This window comes from Schistocerca serialis, chromosome 1 (genome assembly GCF_023864345.2).
Source record: "Schistocerca serialis cubense isolate TAMUIC-IGC-003099 chromosome 1, iqSchSeri2.2, whole genome shotgun sequence".
NCBI classification, from domain to species: domain Eukaryota; kingdom Metazoa; phylum Arthropoda; class Insecta; order Orthoptera; family Acrididae; genus Schistocerca; species Schistocerca serialis.
The window spans coordinates 712,911,284-712,938,509 of record NC_064638.1 but is presented as its reverse complement, the minus strand read 5'-3'; the positions used below and the strand labels follow the sequence as shown (position 1 = coordinate 712,938,509).

Genomic DNA, 27,226 nt, shown 5'->3' with positions numbered 1-27,226 from the left:
ACTTGTTTCATTCTTTATTTAGACTGACATTCATATTCATTACTTCTTTATACTACGAAAATTGGTAGTGAATATATAATTAAATGGGTCAGCTTACCTAGATGCTGGTGTTCTCGCGTGGTTATTTGTTTGACGTGCTCCCTGTTATCCGTACCGTGATTCTAAATTATACAATATGTTTTAGAATTAAGCAATTTTTTGGTATTCAGCTTCTCATATGCGTGTCAGTACATTTGTGACAGTGTGGTTTACAGTATCAAGCACAAATATATTATCTGTGATCAAAACATTGTTGGATGTCAGACTTGTGTGGTTTTATTATTAAATCTGAACCGAATTTCGTAACGTTTTGCTGACACATAAAGAAAAGTTGCAGTTTAATTAATGTGCGTGATAAGTAAAGTATCAGTCATTTCAGCTGTAATTTAGAATTAATGAGTTGACAGTGGATGTTCGATGAAAAGTCTGGCTGGATCTTCTCTTGTTCGATATCTTGCGTGCTGTGTGGGACATCGACGTATGTTATTGTTACGGAGTAGCTTCGTTCCCCTCTTCAAGATTTTTCATTTGGCGCAACAGCGTGTAGAACGAGTACGACGCATTTAATAGCTACAACAAAAAAAGAAACGTATCTTTATTAATTAACGTAAGAAAATTCTGATTTGTTGCCTTATTGAAATTAAGTCAGAGCTAACAAAGAACTGCAAAGGACTAACTCTGGAATTTCACTGTGTGATGTTCTAAACATATAACCTAATTACTAGCTATTTTACAGACAGGGTGTGGGGAGCGGGGAAGCATACAACAGTGCCTAATAAAATCACTTAAGTGGGAACATACATCGATTAAAAAAAAGAACGACATTATTGCAACAACTACACAGACAATAAGGTGTATTTCAGCAATTAGCTGCAGCATATACCTGACAGAGACGAGAAGTGGCCTCTATGAGACAGTAAAACAGATATCGATTGCAATCATCTGTTGGAGGGGTTCAGTGACTGCCATAGAAATTTGAAACTGTCTCCTTCAGTTCAGTTGATGCCCTTCGAGAGGAGTAGGCCACTTCCCGACACCTGATTTCTACTATAGCATCACAAACACAACTGCACACCGCACAAGCACTCATTGCAGTAAGCCACATCATGAAGGTACACAATTGATACTTCATGATAGGATGGAGCATTCAGTAGCAAACTGACTTCCTTGGGACCCTGCCAAGAATAGCATTTCAGGATTCCCACATCAGCCCGTTAAGCTCATTTCGTGAGTAAGGAGGTCCTTTTGGGTTGTAGTGAGGTGACAGTTTTGGCATTTTAGGCAATATAGCTTTATTTTTGTGGAAACAATCGTGTTTTTGCTACGTGAGTGTGCGCGGTTTAATTTGCTTTATTATTTTGTTATTTTGGTTTAAGCTTACGTCTACAGCCAAAACCTGTTGAGAACTTTCACTCGCTTCGGTCACTCCTAGAGGCATCTTGCAAACCGGACTAGTCCTCCTATCCAGTCTAATCTGCTTAAGAAGTGGTGTAACCGTGTCTGGTGCACGTGGCTGCTGCATCGGGTCCCTTTATCCAGGGCCTCAGCGCGAGCAACCGCTGGGAGCGGACGCGTCCTCAAGACAGGCAAGCGCTGATAGTGTACAGGCTTGTGCACTTTGTATGTGCTTGTGAATAAAAGTATTTTTATAGCACTTCAGGATTTCTTCCTGACTATGGAGGCTATTTTGGCTTTTGTGAGGTAACAGTTTTAGCATTTTAGGCAATATACGAGGGCTGTCTAGAAAGTAAGTTACGATTGATCGCGAAATGAAAATCACAGTGAAAATCAGAAATGTTTCATTTGTAACAGTTAGCTACACCTTTCAGCTACTTCTCTACGTAGTCGCCGTTCTGACTCAGACATTCGTCGTAGCGTTGTACCAACTTTCCAATACCCTCATCATAGAAGGCAGCCGCCAGTGCTTTCCGCCAATTCTCTACGCTGGCCTAAAGCTCGTTGTCTGTGCCAAAATGTTGTCTTCATAGCCAGCGCTTCGTTTGAGCAGAGATTAAACTCAGTGGGAGACAATTACGGGCTGTATTGTGGGTAACCAAACATTTCCAATTGAAACGATGCAGGAACATCTTCATTGCCCCTGCAGAATGAGGCTGAGAATTGTCTTGAAGAAAAAACCGCACGACAGTTATGTAATGTTGGTTGCATAGCTTCAGGGGAAAATTCTCACCAGGCCCTCGTACTTGGCGGAAGACACTATTTCCTATAACATCTTTACGCGCTCACTAAGAGCTCAGGAATGAAAAGAGCGACATAATTCTACCCAGAGTCATACTAGAGACACTGCCCAACACATCTTTGCAAAGCTTTATCGGATTTTCATAGTCGTTTCCGTTTCGCGACCGATCGTAACTTACTTTCTGGACAGCCCTCGTAGCTTTTTAGGAAATTCAAAATTCTGAGATCAATTGTGTAAAGAGTGTGCCAGGAACACAAATTTCATGTGTAACCTTTCACCAAGGACAACGTTGTGGCCGGAGGCGTTCATTTAATGACTGAGACCAGCAGCATTTACGTAGAGTTGTCAGTGCTCAAAGACAAGCAACACTGCGTGAAATAAGTGCAGAATACAATGTGGGACGTATGATGAACATATCTGTTAGGACAGTGAGGCAAAATTGGGCGTTAACGGCCTACGGCAGCAGACTACAGACGTGAGTGTCTTTGCTAACAGCACAACATTGCCTGTAGCATCTCTCCTGGGTGAGAGACAATATCAGTTGGACCCTAGACGACAGAAAAACCCTCACCTGGTCAGACGACTCCTGATTTCAGTTGGTAAGAGCTGATGGTAGGGTTCAAGTTTGACACAGACCCTACAAAGTCATGGACCCAAGTTGTCAACAAGGCACTATGCAAGCTGGTAGTGGCTCCATAATGGTGTGTGCTATGTTTACATGGTACGGACTGTGTCCTCTCATCCAACCGAATCAGTCACTGGCTGGAAATGGTTATGTTCGGCTACTTGAAGATCTTTTGCAGCCGTTTGCAACAGATTTTTTATGGATGACAATGAACCATGTCGCCAGGCCACAATTGTTCGCGACTGGTTTGAAGAACATTCTGGACATTTTGAGAATGATTTGGCCACCCAGATCACCCAACACAAAACCCATTGAACGTTTGTGGGACATAATCGAGAGGTCAGTTCATGCGCAATGTCCTGCACTGGCAACACTTTTGCAATTATGGATGGCTATAGAGGCAGAAGGGCTCAATATTTATACAGACCTAATAATACACACGATGTGCATGGATCACAAGGAAACCACGAGGGGATAATAGTAATGGAAGAACAAGAGTAAGCGTTCAAACTACAAAGGGCACAATGTAGGAGGGTAGGCTTGCATCTACTGTTAAACCTGTACATGAAATGCCACAGGAAACAAAAAAAGTTGGAAATGCGATGAAAATTCTGAGTGAAAGGATATCAACTGTAGCAATCATTGAGGATCTTATCATCCTCTGTGAAAGTGAGGAAAAATTAAAGCATCTCTCGAACGGAAGGAATAGTCTACTGGGTGCAGAATACAGACTGAGAAATAAAAAAAAGGGAAATGAAAGTATTAGAGACCACCAGGAATGAAACTAGTAACAAGCTTAACTTCAATATTGGAATAGCTGACAAAATGTACAAATTCTGCTGCTTTGGAAGTATGTAACACTTGATGATCTCTTGGTGGGATCGACTCAGGAAAATGTCATCATCAGGAGAAACAAAACTGGTGTTCTATGGATGTGAGCACGGAATGTTTGATCCTTTGATCACTCAGGTAGGTTAGAAAATTTAAAAAGGGAAATGGATAGGCTGATGTCGGCTGTAATGGGAATCAATGAAGGTCGGTGAGAGGAGGGACAGGACTTCAGGTCAGGTGAATACAGGATTATAAATACAAAATCAAATAGCGGTAATGCAGGAATAGATTTAATAATGAATAAGAAAACAGGAATGTGGGTGAGCTACTATGAACAGCATAGTGAACGCATTACCGTAGATAGACACAGCCAGCAGATGACATTCTGTGAGGAATTACCTTGGGAGTGACATTAAGGAGACGGCAGTGAGTTCTCTTGCACCATACCCTCACAACACGGATGTACCTACCAGTGCAGGACCAGATGCCTGCAAGTCAACTTTATATGTTTTGTATTAGACTAAGGAAGTGTTTGTGTGAAGTTCAGATTTTATGTTTTTCTATTTTTGTACGAGAGGAAACAGCCGGGAACTATGGTACAGTCCGACTGGGAAACTACATTAAAAAATCTTGAATATTCCCATGAAAAGTGTTCTCTTAAGTAGTCAAACATACAGACATTTGAAATCCTTTTGGTTAATTCTTATTGAGCCCATTTGACACGGCCGAACTTATCTTCCTGATGAGGGACGTTACGATGTCAGCCTGTGCAAGGACCCTTCTGCTACAGTAAGAAATGTGACTGTAAAATGTGTGTGACAGGTGATTCGACTATATAAACTGATGGGTTAGGAAAAGTGCTGTCTAAGACTTCTGGTTGTGTGACTTTAACGCCCAGCTCAAAAGAAGAATTTCTGTTGGTGATGGAGAGCTTGCATGATGCCCTCTATAGTCCAGGAAATATCTCTATTTACAAAATTGACCTGATTTTGTGCCTCTTCAACAAGAAGCTGTTCTACGTAGATCTGGTAGCGAGGTCTTGGATTCCTTTTAACGGGAGGATAACATTCGTAAGTTGGTTGTTAATGGTAGGTATTTACCAATTAGATCAAATCTCTATTAGGAGAGTAAATATTTATTAGCAGCCATTTACTTTGAGGGAGATGTCTCGGCTTCAGTGATGACCAACAACAGAAAGTGAGAAGCCCCAGAAGTGAGATCTAGGAAAATAAAGATGTCCAAGTAGAAAAGTCCTCTATGGTGCCAACTATAGAGAAGAGGGTATTCTTCTACGTCGAGCATTCACCAATAGACAAATGGTCCTGTCGGTGGCATAGATAGAAGTTGGTGTTCGACAGCGAGAGGAACGAGTTACTGTTGTTGGAGAGATGTTGTGTTATGAGATACGTAATGTGAGGAAGGCACCCTGGTGATGGGGTGGTTCTCAAATGGTGGGTAGTAATTTAGAGGAATGTGCTGCTCTTGATGTACTAGACCTCTAGTTCTTACAGAGTTGACGGGTACACCTGACGTGGCGGCCACTTACCGAGAGGAAGGTGTCCCTGTTGATGGGGTGGACCTTGCCGGCGGTGAGGAACGACGCCTTCTGAGCCCTGCTCATGACGATGCGCAGCAGGTTGGTTACCCGCCGGTCGGCTCCTGGCCACCGGCAGCTGTACACCGCGAATGACACGTACTCGCTCTGTAGGCAAAAGTTACAACTTCAGTGGCTGACAGCACGGTTTCAGATTTAACCCTTTTGAAACTTCCCCTTTGAATGTAAAGAATGACAGTGCTGGAAAAATTCTTACGTTATTAGATTTTCAAACAGCTGAGCAAAACTCAACGTACTCAGACGGTTTTCTCTTTACTTATTCTGATCATCACTAAACTGACACGCAATATTTTTAGCGCAACGCAATCTGACTTTCAATAATCCCTAAAAAAGAATGATCCTGACTAACAATAGACTATACCTCTCATGAATCACTTACCTCACAAAAATCTTCGTAACTCGAACTACTGCAATACAGCGAGCGCCAATAATGCCAGCTAAATAAAAGAAACTACTGAAGCACTGACTACTGATAGGCATAGTTAGCAAATGAAAGATTTTGATAGAGAATAAACAATGTATTTACCTTAATAATGTTCAAAAGTCATCATATATATATATCAATTCATGACATCCATCTTTACAAATTTCCTTTTTCTGACGTACACACGTCCAGATCGTCTGTTCTCAAAACTCTGGCATCTCTCTCTCTCCACATCCACCACTGCTGGCGGCTCACCTCCAACTGCGCAACGCTACGCGCTGCTCACATCCAACTGCCCAACACTACAATAGCGAATATTCCAACAATGCCAACCAGCCACAGATTGCACACAGCGCAGTCAGTGGTTTTCATACAGGGAGCTACGTGGCGTCACCAACATAACACCCTAAACAGCCTACTTACACTTTATTGCCTGCTGGTGCCTCTAAGTACCACCTCTTGCAATCATTGTTTATTCTGACTGGACACATGTTTCCCACAGCCTGGGATTATGGTACCTTTAAGTACATGTTCATTTTGAGTTGTAAACACTTCACTGGCTTCTGCATCTCGTTTGTTAGTCAAAGAGTATGTTTCTATAATCTTTGGTGGCACCTGAAGGTTTGCTTGGGAAAGATCGTATTTGTTTTATTTACTGTCCTACGATTTTTAGCAGTTTTTGTGTTTACTAGCAAAGATGTGATGAAAGTTAGCAGTTCTTTTGTTAAATCTGTAGTCTTTATTTACGAAATAAGCCGAAAACCATGTGATACTTTAGAGTATCGTCTGGCCGTGAATTTCCTTGCCACACATGCGTGGTTTGTCGCTTTCTTTGATTTTTTATGCTACATTTAACTAACTTTTTCGATCTGTTTGCACAAGGGTCAAACTCCTTTTAGTGTTAGCACGGTTCTCAATATTTGAAATGTTGTTTCACACAGAAGTACCACTTTTTGGGTATTGGCCTTACTAACACATGGCAGAATTGTTGCAGCTCCTCTAAGAGGTTTGCCAGATTATAATGACGTTACGGAAGTAAGGAAGATGAAGACAATGATACTGATCCAAATCAAGCCAATAATTCTACCCGTTTATGTATTGATGAGATTTTTGTAAAAACTTCAGATTTTAATGCGATTTTTGAAAGAATTTTCATAGAATTTGCACCAGTTGAACTCGAAATAAGTTTATTTGCAACTACAGAGATAACGCTGCTTACATGAAAACCGTCTCAAAATTAGAAAGATATGAGACTAAAATTTACAGAAAGTGAAGGAAAAGTAGATAACTGAACTATTTTCTTCAACGTAAGAAATTGGTGAAACAATGTAGCGCAGTGAAGCCTGTACATTGTGCTTACAAACAGCGACATACTGAAGACCTGAAAGGCAACTTCCTTGATTTTTATCAAGGAAGAAATGAAGCTTTGGAGAGGCAATCAGAAAATTTTGGGTTTATGAAAGACGTTTTGAGCAAAAACAGGAGGCTTAGCTTTGATAACTTTTTTCCTTATTTTGTCCTCCGTGGAGCGCAGAAGTAGAGAGAATTTCGTTTGTAGAGTAATAAAGATATACAGGAAAAGTTTCCCATCAGATATTTACCTTCCAAGGTAATGAAAAGAGGTTGCTTTCGTTATAGGATGCCATCCTCTAGAATTGAGATACTTTGTTAAAAGACAACCAAATTGTGTGCCTCGCTTCCAGTTACCATGAAAGTAATAATTGTCTCTAGAAAGCAGTAGGCTGGTATTAAAATCAACATTCAATGTTCTTCTTTAGTAAAGGACTAAAGTTATAATATGGGCTTTGTGAACTATGTTGAAGACTTACTTCTGGTTAAATGCCGGGAAGAAGACCCAGAAAATATTTGTAATTGCTTATAAACTGTACTGTGTGCTATGCAGAAAGATTCCACTTCTGGAGTTCAGGAGAAAGGTTGCTCAGGGACTGATGTGACGGATTAGTGCAGAGCATATCAATCCCAAAGCTACAAGCCATGTTGTGACAGAAATCAAGGAAGAAATTATTCCCAGAGGATGCAAAATTAGGAAATAAATGTGTTAATTTTGTCACTTTTGTAGTAAACAGAGGAAGATCTGATGTAGGTAGCAAAAGAAAGGTTCAATCCGTACGAGGCTCAAAATGTTTATTTTGCGGAGTATTTCTTCGGTGGGATGTAAGTAAAAATATTTTTGCTGGACTCTAGTATCTGCTAATGGTCACTTACTTATAGCCTTAGTGCATTCTAACACATTTGAATTCGTTATTTAGTCCTGTGCTGAGAAGTGTTGGTCGACAAGCTATCGGACGGCCAGACCAATATTCAAAAGTACCACCTTCTTAAAATGGTAAAAATAAAAAATTAGAGCTCTGAAAAAAATTCACTATTGTATTGTTACTATTCACAGATGTTACCATGGAAAAACTGGAAAAGTATGTGTTTTTTATAGTTCAGGAAACAAAAGATTAAGGTGCCCACCGTGTAGGTCGCTAGATCGCTACGTCAAAGTAACTGACTTCGTATAGTATTCTTTCCCTGTTACGTTCCTGGTAGCAAATGGTGGGCTATAGTTGGCTAACAGAATACAAGTGTAACTGTGCAGGTTTTGCTGGTTGCCGTGCGCGCTCAAATAGATCGGCAAAGCTGAGACTTATCCGGGAAGCCAATACTATTGCTATTTGTGCAGGAACAAATTTTATAAACGCAAGTCAATAACTGATATTTGTTATGTGGTTCGCATGAACCTTGTTAGAGTTCGGGATATTTCAGGTTTGCAAAATTATTTACGGACACACGTGAAACTCTAAAATTTTTAAATAACCTGTCGGATAAAATGCTAGCAACAGAAACGGTACATAGCTTAAGGAATGATTATAAACAGTTTTGACATTTTTCTACAAAGTAAAGCAAAATTGTAATGTTACCTATGGTAACATGAGGGAAAACATCTGATATTGGAGTATAAAAATACGTAAGCTACATAAAATGTCGCATAATACTTGATTAAACGTAAGGAAAATAAATTTAAATGCATTTAATTCACATTTTCATTAATTTTGAGCAATTAAGCGTCCGTAGAGACCTAAAGTGTGATGATCACGTGCAACTACACGGCGCAACACAATTAAAGGTTCGCTTTTTCGAAACCCCGTAATTACCTGGAGTTGTGATGTAAGAGTTTTAGTTTTGGCTCAAAGGTGCCTACAATCTTCCTCTGCAATGGTGTAAAAGCGTGGAACCCTGTGACGTCACCCTCTGGCTCGACGACGCTTCAGACAGCAAGGTATCGACAGATACGAAAGAAATGGCAGGAGCTCGGAAGCTCATGTCAGGTGTAAGCTGGGTTAATGGTGTCACATTGACACCAAATTTCGTCACTATACTGCTCAATGCTACCGTGGACGTGTCACACGATGGGAGGGTCGTCACACACCCTCTTACTCGCATTTCACGTTTTCTTTTGACGTCACCGCGATGGGGGTCAGAAGCGCGACGCTCGTCGTTGAAATCACGCAGCTTTCTTATGGGTGGCCGAGGAAAATATTTAAGATACACTGCCGCCCGGTACTGACACGAAAAGGCGTCAATGAAGCCACACCTTCCCTTGGGGCCTCGATACCCACAGATTTCGCAGTCGAAAACAATTCGCAGTGCCGTGAGGAACAGGACGACGTTCTTCACAATCTTTGAAGATACTGACACCCCCCGCCCCCCTCTATTCGGTCGATCCAACCCTTGTGCAAGGAAATCGTGGGCCTGAAACCCCACTGAACATGATCACACGCTTTGGAGTGTAGTGCGACCGCAATTTTTTGTTGTGCTATTCAGGGTGAAACTACTACGGATTAGCATTCGACGAAATCTGAATGTGATCTTCTTTTCCAGCCCTCCTGTGGCGTGATCACGGGGGAGGGTGGGGCTATATAAAGGGGGGAGGGGGCGTTGCGCCGGCCGCAGTGGTCTAGCGGTTCTAGGCGCTCAGTCCGGAACCGCGCGACTGCTACGGTCGCAGGTTCGAATCCTGCCTCGGGCATGGATGTTTGTGATGTCCTTGGGTTAGTTAGGATTATGTAGTTCTAAGTTCTAGGGGACTGATGACCACAGATGTTAAGTCCCATAGTGCTCAGAGCCATTTGAACCAAGGCGGCGTTGCGGCATTAACACATGAGTCAATAAAAGGGCACAGGTTATGTCTAAGAGGCCTCAGTTCTACAACAGGCTCAGTGCTACACCTGCGTCTTTGTCGAGCACTTTAAAAATGTACCTGTACAGAGATGATGATGATGATGGTGTTCGGTTTGTGGGGCGCTCAGCTGCTCGGTCATCAGCACCCGTACAAAGTCCCAATTTTTACACGGTCCATTTTTTCACAATCCAATCTAGTCACTGTCACAAATGATCAAGATGATGGTGATGAAATGATGAGGACAACACAAACACCCAGTCCCCGGGCAGAGAAACCCCCAACCCGGCCGGGAATCGAACCCAGGACCTTGTGATCCAGAGGCAGCAACGCTGCCTGTAGAGAGACAGACACTGGTTACTGTGCGCTAGTGTGACTCAAGCCTGACTTTCTTCACCGAAATAGCGCCATTTAGCTCAGGCCTGTTGAAAGGGATGCCTATCACGACGGCGCCCAGCAATCAGTGACTCGCTGTCTCTGGCTAGGAGGGCTGCTCCGAAAGATAGGCGCGATCGAATGCGAAATGGAAACCACAGTGAGAATACGATGAAGATTTGCACAAATGTGTTCGACAGTTTCTCTAGTATTCCCGTCGATCGCGCCGCATCACTCTTTCCAATTCTGAGCGCACAATGACCACGAAAAGACGTGTCCCGCCAACTATGAGTGCCTGGTGAGAGATTTTACCCGATGGAATGCAGCCCACATAACGTAGCTTTCATCCTTTTAATTCTTCTTGGAACTCTCGGCTGCACTCTTTAGGGGCAATAAAAATGTTCCTGCAGCATCTCCAATGGCAAGTGTTTGATGACCCACAACAGAGTCCGTAACTGGTTCCCCTGAATTTCATCGCTGCTCACATAAACCGCTTTCTATAAAGGCAACATTTTATCACACACAACAAGCTGTAGACCAGCATAGAAAATTGGCGGAAACTATAGGAATCTGCCTTCTATGATGAGGGAACTGAAAAGTAGGTACAACGCTACGACAAATGTCTAAGTCGGATCGGCGACTACGTGAAGTAGCTGGAAGTGTAGCAACTGTTGCAAATAAAACATGTTTGATTTTCACACTGATTTCCATTTCGCAACCAATCGGACCTTACTTTTTCACATAGTCCTCATATATTTAGAAACTGCTCAACAAAGACGCGCAGGTGACACTGGGTGTGTATCCGGTATGAGGCGCCTTAGAGCGCCCTTTGCCGTTTTCCTCGTGGATGTCTCAATGCCGCATCTCTCTGCGATTACGCTACAGGAGGACTGGAAAAGCATGAACACCCTTTACTGCTTCCGTTCACACTCATATTTCATCGAATGCTTTTGAACGGTCCCTATTGGTTCTACCAGAGCAAAAACTGGGGTCCTGCTACACTCTAAAGAAGTATAATCACATTCAGGGCGGTTGCAGACACACGATGTCCTTAGAAAAGGGCTGAATCGACCAGGACGGGGGTGGAGGGGGGCATTCAGGAGTGTCAACATTGTGAAGAACGTCGTCCTGTTGTCTGTCACACAGTAATTTTTTTTTTATCGTTACATGTGAAGGGGACGGAAGAAGGCTGTAGGAGGATTTCAGCCAAATAGGTGACAGTTACGGGGTTTCGAAAAAGGGGTTCTTTACCTGTGTTGTGCAGTGTAGTTGTAGGAAAAGCATATGCTAGGCTGAGACTCACTGAAGTAAGCTTAACGAAATGTAAATCGTCCACGAAAGAAGTGACGTACAAAACAGTCATCCGACCTATTCCTTGACTATTGATCGTCAGTCTAGGATCATTACCGGGATGGATTAATGGAAGAGAGTGAGTGAGAGAGAGAGCAGGAGATAGAAGATCCAGCAAGGAACGGCGCGTTTCGCCACGGTTTCGTTTAGTAAACGCGAGAACATTACAGAGGCGCTCATCGAAGCCTAGTGGCAGACGCTACAACACGGTGTCCTGCATTGCAGAGAGGTTTGCTGTTAAAATTCCATATGCATAAATTCAAAAGTGTCGGGCAACGCGTTACTTCCTCCCACATACACCGCGCGAAATGCCGAGAAATTTAGAGAAACTAGAGTCCATACGGAGAACTGCTGACAGTCGTTCTTCCAAGGCATCGTTCCTAAACTGAACATGGATGATCGAGGAAGGGGGTGGGGGGATGATAGTGACGCCGTAAGTACTCTCCATCGCACAGTGTAGGGAGTCTTATGGGGGTATAGACGTAGGTCCAAGTGTAATATAAAGGACGACCAAAACGTTTCCGTTTGAGAGCATTACTGCAGAGTATGTGCAACGTAGCACCACACTGATGTGGGTGTATAAGCACCGATATGTAGACAAGGGATTAGTGTGGCATTCATGTCTTTCCGATGTCCATGCTGTGATTGCGGAGATGTGAACTATGGCGACGTCATTACCAAAAATATACAAACATGACCAATTTGCTGTTATTCTTTTCTTGGCTGCTGAAGGAGAAACACCCATCGGAGAATAGAGAACATGTATAGGGCAGCATGTCTGTCGAAAACTGCGACAAGAGATGCTGAAGTTTCATGTTAACGCTCGTCCTCATATCACAAATGTCCTAACGCGTTACGCCAACCCAAGTGGGAGTTGCTCGAGCACCCGCCCTATTGTCTTGATCTCTACCCATGCTGTTACACGCCTTCAGTCCATTAAAAAAGACTTTGATTTGTCGACGATTCCTGTCGGATGAGTATGAGCAGCAGGCAGTTACGGACTTCATCACGCAACAGGACATGGTATTTTACTAAACGGGTATCTTTAACCGTATGCCTCAGTCTGATAATTGCATCAATGCTCACAGAGAATTTGACTAATTGGTATACCGATTATGGACTGTATGGCCTTTGAACGGAAACTTTTTGGTCGACCCTTATAGAAATTCTCCAATGCAGACATGAAGCACCATATATTGAGACGTGAACAATTTTCATCTACCTTCTTGAAAAAAAATCGCGGTGTATTTCACTCTATCTAAATTCAGTAAATGGATCGAAAACGTTTGTCCATTCTCTCCTTGCCTCACAGGTACTGCTTTTTAGTAATAATGGCCCAAAAATGGTTCAAAATGGCTCTGAGCACTATGGGACTTAACATCTGATGTCATCAGTCCCCTAGAACTTAGAACTACTTAAACCTAACTAACCTAAGGACATCACACAAATCCATTCCCGAGGCAGGATTCGAACCTGCGACCGTAGCGGTCGCGCAGTTCCAGACTGTAGCGCCTAGAACCGCTCGGCCACTCTGGCCGGCTAATAATGGCACATATAAACAAAATTGATTGTACAGCTTCAAGGCATTTAATGTTACTTGATGGCGACAGGGTTACTGGATATGATGATATCTCCATTAATTTTTCTGCCGATAATGTAACAGAATTAGCACCTCTCTTACCTAACGTTTTTTGAAGATGTCTCTAACTACGGAGCAATCTTTCCTGTTATTAAGGAAGATTGCTGACTGGACTTATGTCACTGCCTAAGATTTCTGCATTACCGTGATATGCGTTTTGTCTCATATGATGAAGATTTTTGAATATTAAATTACCTTTCTCCATTACCAAAATTGCTTCCGTATGCTGTGACGCCTGACAACCAGCTCGCTGATGTCTTTCATACACTCAGAAGATTGTAGCTAGCAGAGTTCATATTGGTGACGGGTTTTTTGACGAGAGGAATGAGATATGACCGTCAGGCCTACTTTTCGCAATATACAAAGTGATGGACTTACATTTCGGTACTTTTTAAATGTTGATGATCTATTTTAACAAAGGCAAATACTCATAATAATGGAATACATTATTAATTATAATAATTCTGTATGGCTCAACGACCTGGCGCGACTCTTTCAACTGAACGCAATTTTGTTGACTTGTGTGTCCCTAATCCACTCCTAATCCTAGTGGGGAAAGGGATCCCACAGTTTAACATGGAGTCCCCAATCACGTGTCGTTCCTGTTGAATCTTCCTATCATTGAAAGATGAAGGCTAGTTAAAGGCAGACACAAATATCCGGCAGCCTTTCGGGTTCCAGACACGCGCTTTCCCGCTACACGACCAGCCACGACTAACGCAACAATGGTCAGTATGTTACAATTTTCCTGATCTCCGAGACACAGACATTTTATTTTTAGAACGCTGATGGTTTATCACTGGACGACAGTAGTTCCCAAAGAGAAAAATTACATCATGTAAGTATTTCCCAGATGTAAGGAGACATTGGGGCGTAAAACGCAGTTGAAATGTGGACTTCCTGTTGTGGGTTTGAATAACGTCTACCCAGAAGACTGAAACTTCACGTGTACTACTTGTGTTCTATTTTCTGACAAAAGCTAACGATTCGCAACGTACTAGTTAATTTACAGCAACCAAACCATCAGAAGAACCTATTTGCTGTTAACTAACAACTGATGGGCAAGCACACAATCACCTAATAAATTTAGTGGCTCGTCTGCTGTTATAAAGTAGGAGTCTGATGGTGCGCAGTTACATTGTGCCCTTAAGAAATTCTTTAAATAATAGTAAGCCAGCGTAAGAAACAATCAATAAATGTTAAAGAAAAATAAATTTCAAATATTAAATAAGGCAAATCTGGACTAGTCCGTTAGGACAACAACGTACTCTGATACCAAAGTTTCGTTCAATGTCAGTTTTATTCAAGTCAAGAAAACAAGTTAACTGCAATGGTGGTCATACAGTGATGATAATACTCCAAGAATTAAATATGAATTTCGAATACAAGTGTAAACAAAGCAAGCAAAGAGTACGCACAACGCTTACTTTGGCAAAGGCATTGTCATGTGCTTTGATTCTTTGATCTAAGCAAATTCTCTGCATGTAAGCAGTCCGTTGAAGTCTATTGAATAAACGATCTAATAAAGTGCAATATAACGATCCATACCAGTACACTATTAAACACATCTCCAGAATTACACACTGTTGTTGTTGTTGTGGTCTTCAGTCCTGAGACTGGTTTGATGCAGCTCTCCATGCTACTCTGTCCTGTGCAAGCTTCTTCATCTCCAAGTACCTACTGCAACCTACATCCTTCTGAATCTGCTTGGTGTACTCATCTCTTGGTCTCCCTCTACGATTTTTACACTCCACGCTGCCCTCCAATACTAAATTGGTGATCCCTTGATGCCTCAGAACATGTCCTACCAACCGATCCCTTCTTCTAGTCAAGTTGTGCCACAAACTTCTCTTCTCCCCAATCCTATTCAGCACCTCCTCATTAGTTATGTGATCTACCCATCTAATCTTCAGCATTCTTCTGTAGCACAACATTTCGAAAACTTCTATTCTCTTCTTGTCTAAATCGTCCATGTTTCACTTCCATACATGGCTACACTCCATACAAATACTTTCAGTAACGACTTCCTGACACTTAAATCTATACTCGATGTTAACAAATTTCTCTTCTTCAGAAACGCTTTCCTTACCATTGCCAGTCTACATTTTATATCCTCTCTACTTCTACCATCATGAGTTATTTTGCTCCCCAAATAGCAAAACTCCTTCACTACTTTAAGTGTCTCATTTCCTAATCTAATACCCTCAACATCACCCGACTTAATTCGACTACATTCCATTATCCTCGTTTTGCTTTTGTTGATATTCATCTTATATCCTCTTTCAAGACACTATCCATTCCGTTCAACTGCTCTTCCAAGTCCTTTGCTGTCTCTGACAGAATTACAATGTCATCGGCGAACCTCAAAGTTTTTATTTCTTCTCCATGAATTTTAATACCTACTCCGAATTTTTCTTTAGTTTCCTTCACTGCTTGTTCAATTTACTGATTGAATAACATCGGGGAGAGGCTACAACCCTGTCTCACTCCCTTCCCAATCACTGCTTCCTTCTCATGCCCCTCAACTCTTATAACTGCCATTTGGTTTCTATACAAATTGTGAATAGCCTTTCGCTCCCTGTATTTTACCCCTGCCACCTTCAGAATTTGAAAGAGAGTATTCCAGTCAACACTGTCAAAAGCTTTCTCTAAGTCTACAAATGCTAGAAACGTAGGTTTCCCTTTCCTTAATCTAGCTTCTAAGATAAGCCGTAGGGTCAGTATTACCTCACGTGTTCCAGCATTTCTACGGAATCCAAATTGATCTTCCCCAAGGTCGGCTTCTACTAGCTTTTCCATTCGTCTGTAAGGAATTCGCGTTAGTATTTTGCAGCTGTGACTTATTAAACTGATGGTTCGGTAACTTTCACATATGTCAACACCTGCTTTCTTTGAGATTAGAATTATTACATTCTTCTTGAAGTCTGAGGGTATTTCGCCTGTCTCATACATCTTGCTCACCAAATGGTAGAGTTTCGTCAGGACTGGCTCTCCCAAGGCCGTCAGTGGTTCTAATGGAATGTTGTCTATTCCCGGGGCCTTGTTTCAACTCAGGTCTTTCAGTGCTCTGTCAAACTCTTCACGCAGTATCATATCTCCCATTTCATCTTCATCTACATCCTCTTCCATTTCCATAATATTGTCCTCAAGTACATCGCCCTTGTATAGATCCTCTACATACTCCTTCCACGTTTCTGCTTTCCCTTCTTTGCTTAGAACTGGCTTTCCATCTGAGCTCTTGATATTCATACAAGTAGTTCTCTTTTCTCCAAAGGTCTCTTTAATTTTCCTGTAGGCAGTATCTATCTTACCCCTAGTGAGAGAAGCCTCTACATCCTTACATTTATCCTCTAGCCATCCCTGCTTAGTCATTTTTGAGACGTTTGTATTCCTTTTTGCCTGCTTCATTTACTGCATTTTTATATTTTCTCCTTTCATCAATTAAATTCAATATTTCTTCTGTTACCCAAGGATTTCTACTAGCCCTCGTCTTTTTGCCTATTTGATCCTCTGCTGCCTTCACTACTTCATCCCTCAAAGCTACCCATTCTTCTTCTACTGTATTTCTTTCCCCCACTGCTGTCAATTGTTCCCTTACGCTCTCCCTGAAACTCTGTACAACCTCTGGTTTAGTCAGTTTATCCAGGTCCCATCTCCTTAAATTCCCACCTTTTTGCAGTTCCTTCAGTTTTAATCTACAGTTCATAACCAATAGATTGTGGTCAGAGTCCACATCTGCCCCTGGAAATGTCTTACAATTTAAAACCTGGTTCCTAAATCTCTGTCTTACCATTATATAATCTATCTGATACCTTCTAGTATCTCCAGGGTTCTTCCATGTATACAACCTTCTTTCATGATTCTTGAACCAAGTGTTAGCTATGATTAAGTTGTGCTCTGTGCAAAATTCCACCAGGCGGCTTCCTCTTTCATTTCTTAGCCCCAATCCATATTCACCTACTACGTTTCCTTCTCTCCCTTTTCGTACTACCGAAATCCAGTCACCCATGACTATTAAATTTTCGTCTCCCTTCAGTATCTGAATAATTTCTTTTATTTCATCATACATTTCTTCAATTTCTTCGTCATCTGCAGAGCTAGTTGGCATATAAATTTGTACTACTGTAGTAGGCGTGGGCTTCGTGTCTATCTTGGCTACAATAATGCGTTCACTATGCTGTTTGTAGTAGCTTACCCGCATTCCTATTTTTTTATTCATTATTAAACCTACTCCTGCATTACCCCTATTAGACTTTGTATTTATAACCCTGTATTCGCCTGACCAAAAGTCTTGTTCCTCCTGCCACCGAGCCGGCCTGTGTGGCCGAGCGGTTCTAGGCGCTACAGTCTGGAGCCGCGCGACCGCTACGGTCGCAGGTTCGAATCCTGCCTCGGGCATGGATGTGTGTGATGTCCTTAAGCTAGTTAGGTTTAAGTAGTTCTAAGTTCTAGGGGACTGATGACCTCAGCAGTTAAGTCCCATAGTGCTCAGAGCCATTTCATTTCCTGCCACCGAACTTCACTAATTCCCAGTATATCTAACTTTAACCTATCCATTTCCCTTTTTAAATTTTCTAACCTACCTGCCCGATTAAGGGATCTGACATTCCACGCTCCGATCCGTAGAACGCCAGTTTTCTTTCTCCTGATAACGACGTCCTCCTGAGTAGTCCCCGCCCGGTGATCCGAATGGGGGACTATTTTACCTCCGGAATATTTTATCCAAGAGGACGCCATCATCATTAACCATACAGTAAAGCTGCATGCCCTCGGGAAAAATTACGGCTGTAGTTTGCCCTTGCTTTCAACCGTTCGAAGTACCAGCGCAGCAAGGCCGTTTTGGTTAGTGTTAGAAGGCCAGATCAGTCAATCATCCACACTGTTGCCCTTGCAACTACTGAAAAGGCTGGTGCCCCTCTTCAGGAACCACGCGTTTGTCTGGCCTCTCAACAGATACCCCTCCGTTGTGGTTGCACCTACGGTACGGTTATGTGTATCTCTGAGGCACGCAAGCCTCCCCACCAACGGCAAGGTCCATGGTTCATGTTGCATTGAAATGACTAACTCCAACTATCTGCACATCATGTTGTTATAAGCGACTCTAGGCCAAGCAAGCTCTTACCCAGAAGAAGGATAGCCACCGAAAGACCCCTAAACATTTAATGTAGGTTAATTCTTACAAAGAAGAAGACAGCAACCAGCCACTATTAATACCGCTATTTATTTAGGTAAATTCTTTTTGGTGTGTTGTGTGTGTGTGTGTGTGTGTGTGTGTGTGTGTGTGTGTGTGTGTGTGTGTGCGTGGTGCTTTGCACAATATGGTGATGTACAAATTACATAAGTCCTGGGTATATTTTGGGATATTCGAAAAATATAATTCTGCTATTTCGCAACAAAATCGCGCTGAATTTTCGACGTAGGTACCATAACCACTTAACCTCACATATTTATTTACTCTGTATTGCATCGTTTGGAGGTTGGTTATTTTCACATAGGGCGCTTCTAAGACTGTTTTCTACCGTAGGGCACCAACACATCAAAAATATGTCGCCATAGTGGAAGAAAAAATCGGAAACTGACGATTATGTAAAGTGTATCTTGCAAATCATGTGAACAGCCGTCTGATGATGAACTTGCTAGTTCGAAACCGGTTACGACGCCATGTCAACTCTTAACTTCTAGACAATCGTTTGAAATTACCTACACGTTTTTAAACAAGTCCAAACTGTCCCTCAGCAAAATATTACAACCGTTAGTAGGGATATTACAACCGTAGTTGGGATCGACTGCGATGTCATCGGTTGATTACTGTGACACTACTAAGACATCAAAAAAGGCCTCCATTATAAATGGAATCAAAACATTATGTGCAAAGAAAAGGAAATGTCTGAAATGGTTAAGACACACAGAGATGTAAGACTGATTTCATATTACAAGAAACACTGTGCTCTATTAAGGAAATGGATTAAAATACTTATTTAATGACGAAAGCAACAATTCAGATAGCAAAATTAAATCTATATGGGCAACATTCAAAGAAAACCCAGGAAATCAGTTAAGGGGTGTGAAGGCTTTTTTATTAAAGAAAACAGCCGAATAATAAATGATAGTGGTCAAGTAGCCAATGTATTTAATTGTCCCATCATTGAAGTAGCTTAGAAGGTTGGCATGGACAGATCAAGAGATAGAGCAATTGAATACATGCAAAGCTATGTCTTATACATACAAGCGAATTTCAGTTAGTCTGCTATGAAAAAGATGTTAAGAATGCACGTAACAACACAAAAACTCATGAGGTTGATAAAAATGGAAATGAGCGTGTGGCATCGTTGGCCGGGAGGCCTCATCCTGGAAGTTCGGCCGCCAAATGCAAGTCTTAATTCAGTCGACGCCACATTGGGCGACTTGAGAGCCGGTGATGAGAATGAAGTGATGATGAGGACAACGCAACACCCAGTCCCTGGGCGGAGAAAATCTCGAATACGGCTGGGAATCGAACCCAGGCCCGCTTGCATGGGAGGCGAGCACGTTACCACCTAGCTAAGCACGCGGACATGAGGTTGATAATATCTCGAGTGGGGTACTAAATACGTGTTCTTATTGTGTATGCAACGTTTTCTGTCGCATATGCATCACATCACATGACAGAGGATGTTTCCAGGGAGACTAAAATATGTTATTGTCTCACCCCTTCACAAGAAAGATTGGAAGATAGATACTAATGATCACCAACCAGTCTCAGTGCTTATCTCGTTCTCTAAGGCACTGGAAAAAATTATATGCTAGAACCATAAAACTCCTATTTCAAAATAAGGCAATTACTCAGTCCCAGTTAGGACTGAGTGACAGAATGTTGCCAACTGGTGTCATTTATGACTTTCCTAAGCATCTGATTGAGCATTTCACAATACTCTCCTGAGGAAGCTGATATATCACAGATGAGATATCTAATTAGTTTTCATCCTGTCTAACTACAAGAATCCAGACAATAGCATTAAGAAACTCAGGGAGTGTACACACCGAAAGAGCATCTTTAAAATGGGAATCAATCACTACAGGTGTACCACGGATATGGATATTGGGTCCACTTCTGTTCTTATTATATATATATATATATATATATATATATATATATATATATATATGTGCGTGCGTGTGTGTGTGTGTGTGTGTGTGTGTGTGTGTGTGTGTGTGTGTGTGTGTGTATGACCTTCCATAATTTATCCAAGAAATACAGTTCTTTTTGCTGGGAATGTAAATGGTATAATCAAGTCTTGTGGAGTAATTCCAGCACTTGAAAATATAAATAGTGTTTTACTGAAAATTAGTAAGTGGACAGTCACAGAATTTAGCTAAAACACAATACATGTAATTCAGAACTGTACAAGGCCTGACCACAGCGTTAGAAATAATGTGTAGGGTAGGACATTAAATGAAGTAGAATTTTCTAAATTCTTAGATGTTTATAATGATAGGAAATACAGACCTTAAATGTCTAGTCTCTGCAAATTTTGCGTTAAGAATGATATAACATCTGGAAGATGAAAATGAAAAAACAAGTTGACTTTGATTTCCTTCTGTCAATCACTGATGCTTTATGGCTTCATATTCTGGGGTAACTCGTCATTAAGAAAAGAATGTTTGTTGCACAGTAGCTCGTAGGGATAATACGTGGTGTCCACTATAGAACCTCTTGTAGACAGCTCTTTGAATGTTTGAGGATACTAACAACAGCCTCGCGCTGTCTTTACTCACTTAAGAAGTTTGTTTTCTCGATACTATGCTTCACAACTTCTACTCTAAATTTTGTGTGTGTGTGTGTGTGTGTGTGTGTTTAAGAAAGGGAGAGACAGATATTGAACATAGCCATAAAACAATGCATGTATTAAAAAATTAAGATTTAACATAATTGTAAAACTAACCCGTTCCATGTCATAGCGAGAAGACGCAATTATGACCTAGGAAAATGCAAAAAAAAAAAAAAAAAAAAAAAAAAGAAAGAAAGAAATCACTATCAGACAGCAAAACGCACATACCTGTTCCTACAAGAACTTTAGAAAATACCTACATTCACTGGTTATTGAAATGAGACATTTACTGAACTATAAACCTAGCAATCGTATCCACAAAGCATGGTATCATGGTTCGAGGGAATTTAAGTGGGTCGAAAGGCTGGCCTGCTCAAAGACTCAACAAGACCTCAGTCCGCATAAAAACCGAGCAGCAATCACCCATCAGGCTTCAAGAAGAATAGAAAAGAATCCAACTTTCAATCCATAATAGTTAATGGATAGTACTCCCCCAAACGTTTTTAGGTGTCTCAAAATATCTGAAAAACCTCATACTGTTGAGGAACAGTTAATTTTCCCAGGCAATGAAACTATTCTACACAAACCTGGTTGTGATATACTCAAAAGAATTCTTTTGAACAACAACGCAGTTTGAGGACGCACTGATAAAATAGGTTATGATTCTGAAAGCATCTTGTGTAATCTTCTGCAAACAATCCATTTCTCCACACACCAAGTCGAGTCAACCTTACCTGGTAATGAAATATTATTATTGTCATATGCTTGTTTTGTTATGGACAAAGTAAGCCATGAAGTACTACTCCTCGCGAGAAATGCGAGAACAATCACTGAAGTTGAATGAATTTTTAATCTTTGGAGATATTATTTCATGGAAAAACCGATCCCTTTATTAAATATAATCTCAGCGGCAACAGAAGGAGCACGTGCCATGTTGGGCGCTACCGTGTGGATTTGTAAAAGCCGCTTAAAACAAAATGTACCTGGCCTGTTTGCAGTACACTGCGTCATCCATCAATAACATTTAGTTGCTAAAAGTCTGAGACGTGGATTATATTAATCTCTCCAAATTGCCATTAACGCAGAAAACAAAATTCGAAGTAACGGTTTGAATTCTAGGTTATTTGTGTAGTTATGCGAAAAACGTGACGAGAACTGATATCGGTTTCTCCTCCACACAGAACGCTGGCTGTCGAAAGAATTATGTTTAACAAGGTTTTCCTCACATTTGAAAGTGTTTTACAGTTTTTGGATGCTAAGGATCCAGTTTCAAAAGGAAATAAAATCAAGTCGAGACAAGACATTGTTTATTTTACAAATTTGCATACTAAATCTAATGAAGTTAACTTGCTGTTAAATGTGACAGTCTACATTTGAGAAAAACAAAGTCTATCGTTACTGATTTTGTTGTCGGAATTAAACTAATGAAGCAAAACATTGGACGCTGCGAATTTTCTCAGTTTCCAAGTGTCTCACGAACAAACTGCCAGGATGATGACATTCGACATTTAAATGTCTTTCACAAAGACTTGAAACTAGGATGTAAATGCAACACTGTGGTACGAGTCCGCACAATCATACTGAAAAAGAGGATGTCACATTGCAAGAAGAACTGATCGGATTAAACACTAACAGAGAACTTGAGGTACAGCCCAGAAAGCGATACCAGCAATTATGGGTTCAGAGACACGTTCCTGTTGGTTACCCTGTATTGTGGATTACCGCAAAAAAGTTTTTGATAGCTCTTCCATCTTCAAACTTCGTGGAACGTGATGTTAGCGCGAATCTTCTTAGAGAAGATTGGCAATAGTAGCCGACCGCGACAGACGCAGCAACAGATAAGTAACGGCAATGTCATTTACGAGTTCCTATCCAGGAGTGAATTTTATTATATTATCTGTGTGCCTTAACAGTTTAGTTTCTTGAGTTTCTGCGTGTAAATTTAACATCTAATAGCCACAGTTCTCGCGTTTTCGTTTGCGTCAAAAAGTAAAACGATTTTGTGACATATTACAAGTTCCAAATCAGGGTCAAATTATTTACTTTCACCTGAGTGCTTCGGTAGTTAGGTTTTCGAATATCTGCGTATTACTAGACACAGATCGTGCGTTTTCGTCAGGGTCTCCAGTAGATTTGCGCAGCACGTGCCGATAGTCCGTTTATCTGCATAGTTTTGTTTCCCATGGTCTTTAGTATGGACAGGGACTGCGATTGCTGTGTGCTGTTGCGAGCCGAGTTGGTGACACTTCGCTCTTAGCTTCAGGCTGTGATGGCTTCGGTTACACAGCTTGAGGCTGCAGTGGATGGGCACCATTGTTGTGGGCCGACCGTGGGGATCCAACGGACGTTCAGCACGTCAGAGTCCTCCGATCGGTCCTCACCGGTGGCCAACGCAGTTACTGCTCGCACTGAGTCTGACCCTTCACCTTTGGTCGAGTGGGAAGTCGCCCCGGGGCGAAGCAGGTGGCGAAAGTCTTCCCAGGTGGACGCACATAAGGCCTCCCCAGTTTGTCTGACAAACAGGTTGCAGGTGCTGTCTGTGGCTGACACTGTCGCCGAGCCAGATGCTGTCGCCTGTCCTGTTTCAGAGGAAACCACTCAGCATGCAGGATCCGGGCAAGCGCAGAGGGTGGGATTATTGGTAGTGGGGAGCTCCAATGTTAGGCGCGTTATGGGGCCCCTTAGGGGCTCGCCTGACAAGAAAGGTAAGAAATCCAATGTGCACTCCATGTGCATACCAGATGTGGAAAGGGTCCTCCCGGATGCCACGAAAAGCACAGGGTGCAGCCAACTGCAAGTGGTGGCTCACGTCGGTACCGATGATGAGTGTCACTTTGTATCAGAAGAGATTCTATCTGGTTTCGAGAGCCTAACAGAAGTGGTAAAGGCTGCCAGTCTTGCTTGCAAGATGAAAGAAGAGCTGACCATTTGCAGCATAGTCGACAAGACTGATTGCGGACCTCTGGTACAGAGCCGAGTGGAGGGTCTGTATCAGAGACTCAGACGGTTCTGCGACCGTGTAGGCTGCAGATTCCTAAACTTGCGCCAAAGGGTGGTTGGGCCTCGGGTTCCGCTGAATAGGTCAGGTGTCCACTATATGCAAGAGGCGGCTACACGGGTAGCAGGGGCTGTGTGGCGTGGACTGCGGTTTGTTAGGTTAGAGGGTCTCAGGAAAACACAAGAAGGGCTTCAGTCATAAACGGTGCAGGCTCAACACAGGAAAAACGTAGATACAGGAACCATTGGTATAACAGTTGTCATAGCTGTGTTGGGAAAGTACCAGAGCTCCAAGAGCTAATAGAAAGCACTGATTCTCAAAACGTTATAGGCATTGAAAGCTGGCTAAAGCCGGATATAAGCTCAGCCGAAATTTTTGCGAAGAACCTGACGGTGTTCCGAAAGGATAGGCTAAACACGATTGGGGGAGGCGTGTTTGTTGCTGACAGAAGTAGTTCAACTTGTCGCAAAATTGAAGTAGATACTTCCTGTGAGTTAGTATGGGCAGAGGTCATTGTTGGTAACCGGAATAAATTAATAACTGGATCCTTTTACCGAACTCCCAATTCAGATGATACAGTTGCTGAAACGTTCAAAGAAAACCTGAGTTTGATTTCAAACACGTACCCGAATCATACCATAATAGTTGGTGGTTACTTTAATTTATCCTCTATAGGTTAGCGAAAATACATGTTTAATTCCGAAGGTACGCATAAAATATCATCTGAAATGGTGCTAAAGGCATTCTCTGAAAATTATCTCGAGCAATTAGTTCATGAGCCCACACGAATAGTAAACGGTTATGAAAACACACTTGACCTCTTAGCAACAAATAATCCTGAGTTAATAACGAGCATCAAAACCGATTCAGGGATTAGTGAACGCAATGCTATCATAGCAAGATTGAATATTGTCATCCTTGAAAAATAAGCGAAAAATATACCTGTTCGAAAAAGCAGATAAAAATTCACTTGACGCCTTCCTGAGAGACAGTCTCCACTCATTCCAAATTAATAATATAAGTGTGGACCAGATGTGGCCTAAATTTAAAGAAATAGTATCGGCAGCAATTGAGAGATTTATACCAAATATATTAACAAACGACGGAGCTGATCCCCCTTGGTACACAAAACGGGTTAGAACACTGTTGCAGAAACAACGAAACAAACATGCCAAATTTCAGCAGACGTAAAACCCCAAGATTGGCGATCCTTTACAGAAGCTCGAGATGCGAGATGCCTATAACAGTTTCCACAACGAAACGTTGTCTCGAAACCTGGCAGAAAATCCAAAGAGATTCTGGTAGTATGTGAAGTATGTTAGCGGCAAGAAACAATCAATACCTTCTGTGCACGATAGCAATGGATATACCATCGAAAACAGTGCTGCCAAAGCAGAGTTACTAAACACAGCCTTCCGAAATGCCTTCACAAAAGAAGACGAAGTAAATATTCCAGAATTCGAATCGAGAACAACTGCCAACATGAGTAACGTAGAAGTAAATATCCTCGGAGTAGTGAAGCAACTTAAATCACTTAATAAAAGCAAGTCTTCTGGTCCAGACTGTATAGCAATGAGGTTCCTTTCGGAGTATGCTGATACATTAGCTCCATTCTTAACAATCATATACAACCGTTCGCTCAACGAAAGATCCGTACCCAAAGACTGGAAAGTTGCACAGGTCACACCAATATGCAAGAAAGGTAGTAGGAGTAATCCACTAAATTACAGGCCCATAACGTTAACGTCGATATGCAGCAGGATTTTAGAACGTATATTGTGTTCGAACATAATGAATTACCTCGAAGAAAACGGTCTATTGACACACAGTCAACATGGGTTCAGAAAACATCGTTCCTGTGAAACACAACTAGCTCTTTATTCACATGAAGTGTTGAGTGCTATTGACAAGGGATTTCAGTCAGATTCCGGATTTCTGGATTTCCGGAAGGCTTTTGACACTGCACCACACAAGCGGCTCCTAGTGAAATTGCATGCTTATGGAATATCGTCTCAGTTATGTGAGTGGATCTGTGATTTCCTGTCAGAGAGGTCACAGTTCGTTGTAACTGACGGAAAGTCATCGAGTAAAGCAAAGGTGATTTCTGGCGTTCCCCAAGGTAGTACTGTTCCTTATCTATATAAGCGATTTGGGAGACAATCTGAGCAGCCATCTTCGGTTGTCTGCAGATGACGCTGTCGTTTATCGACTAATGAAGTCATCAGAAAATCAAAACAAACTGCAAAACGATTTAGGAGAAATATCGGAATGTTGCGAAAAGTGGCAGTTGACCTTAAATAACGAAAAGTGTGAGGTCATCCATATGAGTGCTAAAAGGAACGCGTTAAACTTCGGTTACACGATAAATCAGTCTAATCTAAAAGCCGTAAATTCAACGAAATACCTAGGTATTACAATTACGAACAATTTAAATTGGAAGGAACACATAGAAAGTGTCGTGGGGAATGCTAACCAAAGACTGCGTTTTATTGGCAGGGCACTTAAAAAATGTAACAGATCTACTAAGGAGACTGCCTACACTACGCTTGTCCGTCCTCTTTTAGAATACTGCTGAGCGGTGTGGGATCCATACCAGATAGGACTGACGGAATACATCAAAAAAGTTCAAAGAAAGGCAGCACGTTTTGTATCACCGCGAAATATGGGAGAGAGTGTCACAGAAATGATACAGAATTTGGGATGGACATCATTAAAAGAAAGGCGTTTTTCGTTGCGACGGAATCTTCTCACAAATTCCAATGACCAACTTTCTCCTCCGAATGCGAACATATTTTGTTACAACGACTTACATAGGGAGGAACGATCACCAAGATAAAATAAGGGGAAACAGAGCTCGTACGGAAAGATATAGGTGTTCATTCTTCCCGCGCGCTGTACGAGATTGGAATAATAGAAAAATGTGAAGGTGGTTCGATGAACCCTCTGCCAGGCACTTAAATGTGATTTGCAGAGTATCCATGTAGATGTAGATGTAGATGTACTGACCGAGACTTAAGGTTGAACCTAGCTAAACTGAAGCAGAATATTGAAAATATGACAAAGCATCTGGCTTCTCTCTCTCATTAAAAACATTTATGTATTAATTTTACTAGATTTGCATTTTGTGTCGTTTAAATTAATA

At 41.7% G+C, this 27,226-nt stretch overlaps 1 protein-coding gene across 1 annotated transcript in view; it reads right to left on the bottom strand.

Moving 5' to 3' along the window:
* Positions 1-299: 299 nt before the first annotated feature.
* Positions 300-27,226, bottom strand: part of LOC126458110 (odorant receptor Or2-like) — a 142,604-nt gene continuing 115,677 nt past the window's right edge. Inside the window, exons 5-6 of the mRNA XM_050094943.1 lie at positions 5,239-5,394; positions 300-609 (exon numbers count right to left, since the gene is read on the bottom strand). Coding sequence (XP_049950900.1) covers positions 529-609; positions 5,239-5,394 — 237 coding nt within the window. The 3' untranslated portion in view covers positions 300-528. The remainder of the gene's footprint in view (positions 610-5,238; positions 5,395-27,226) is intronic.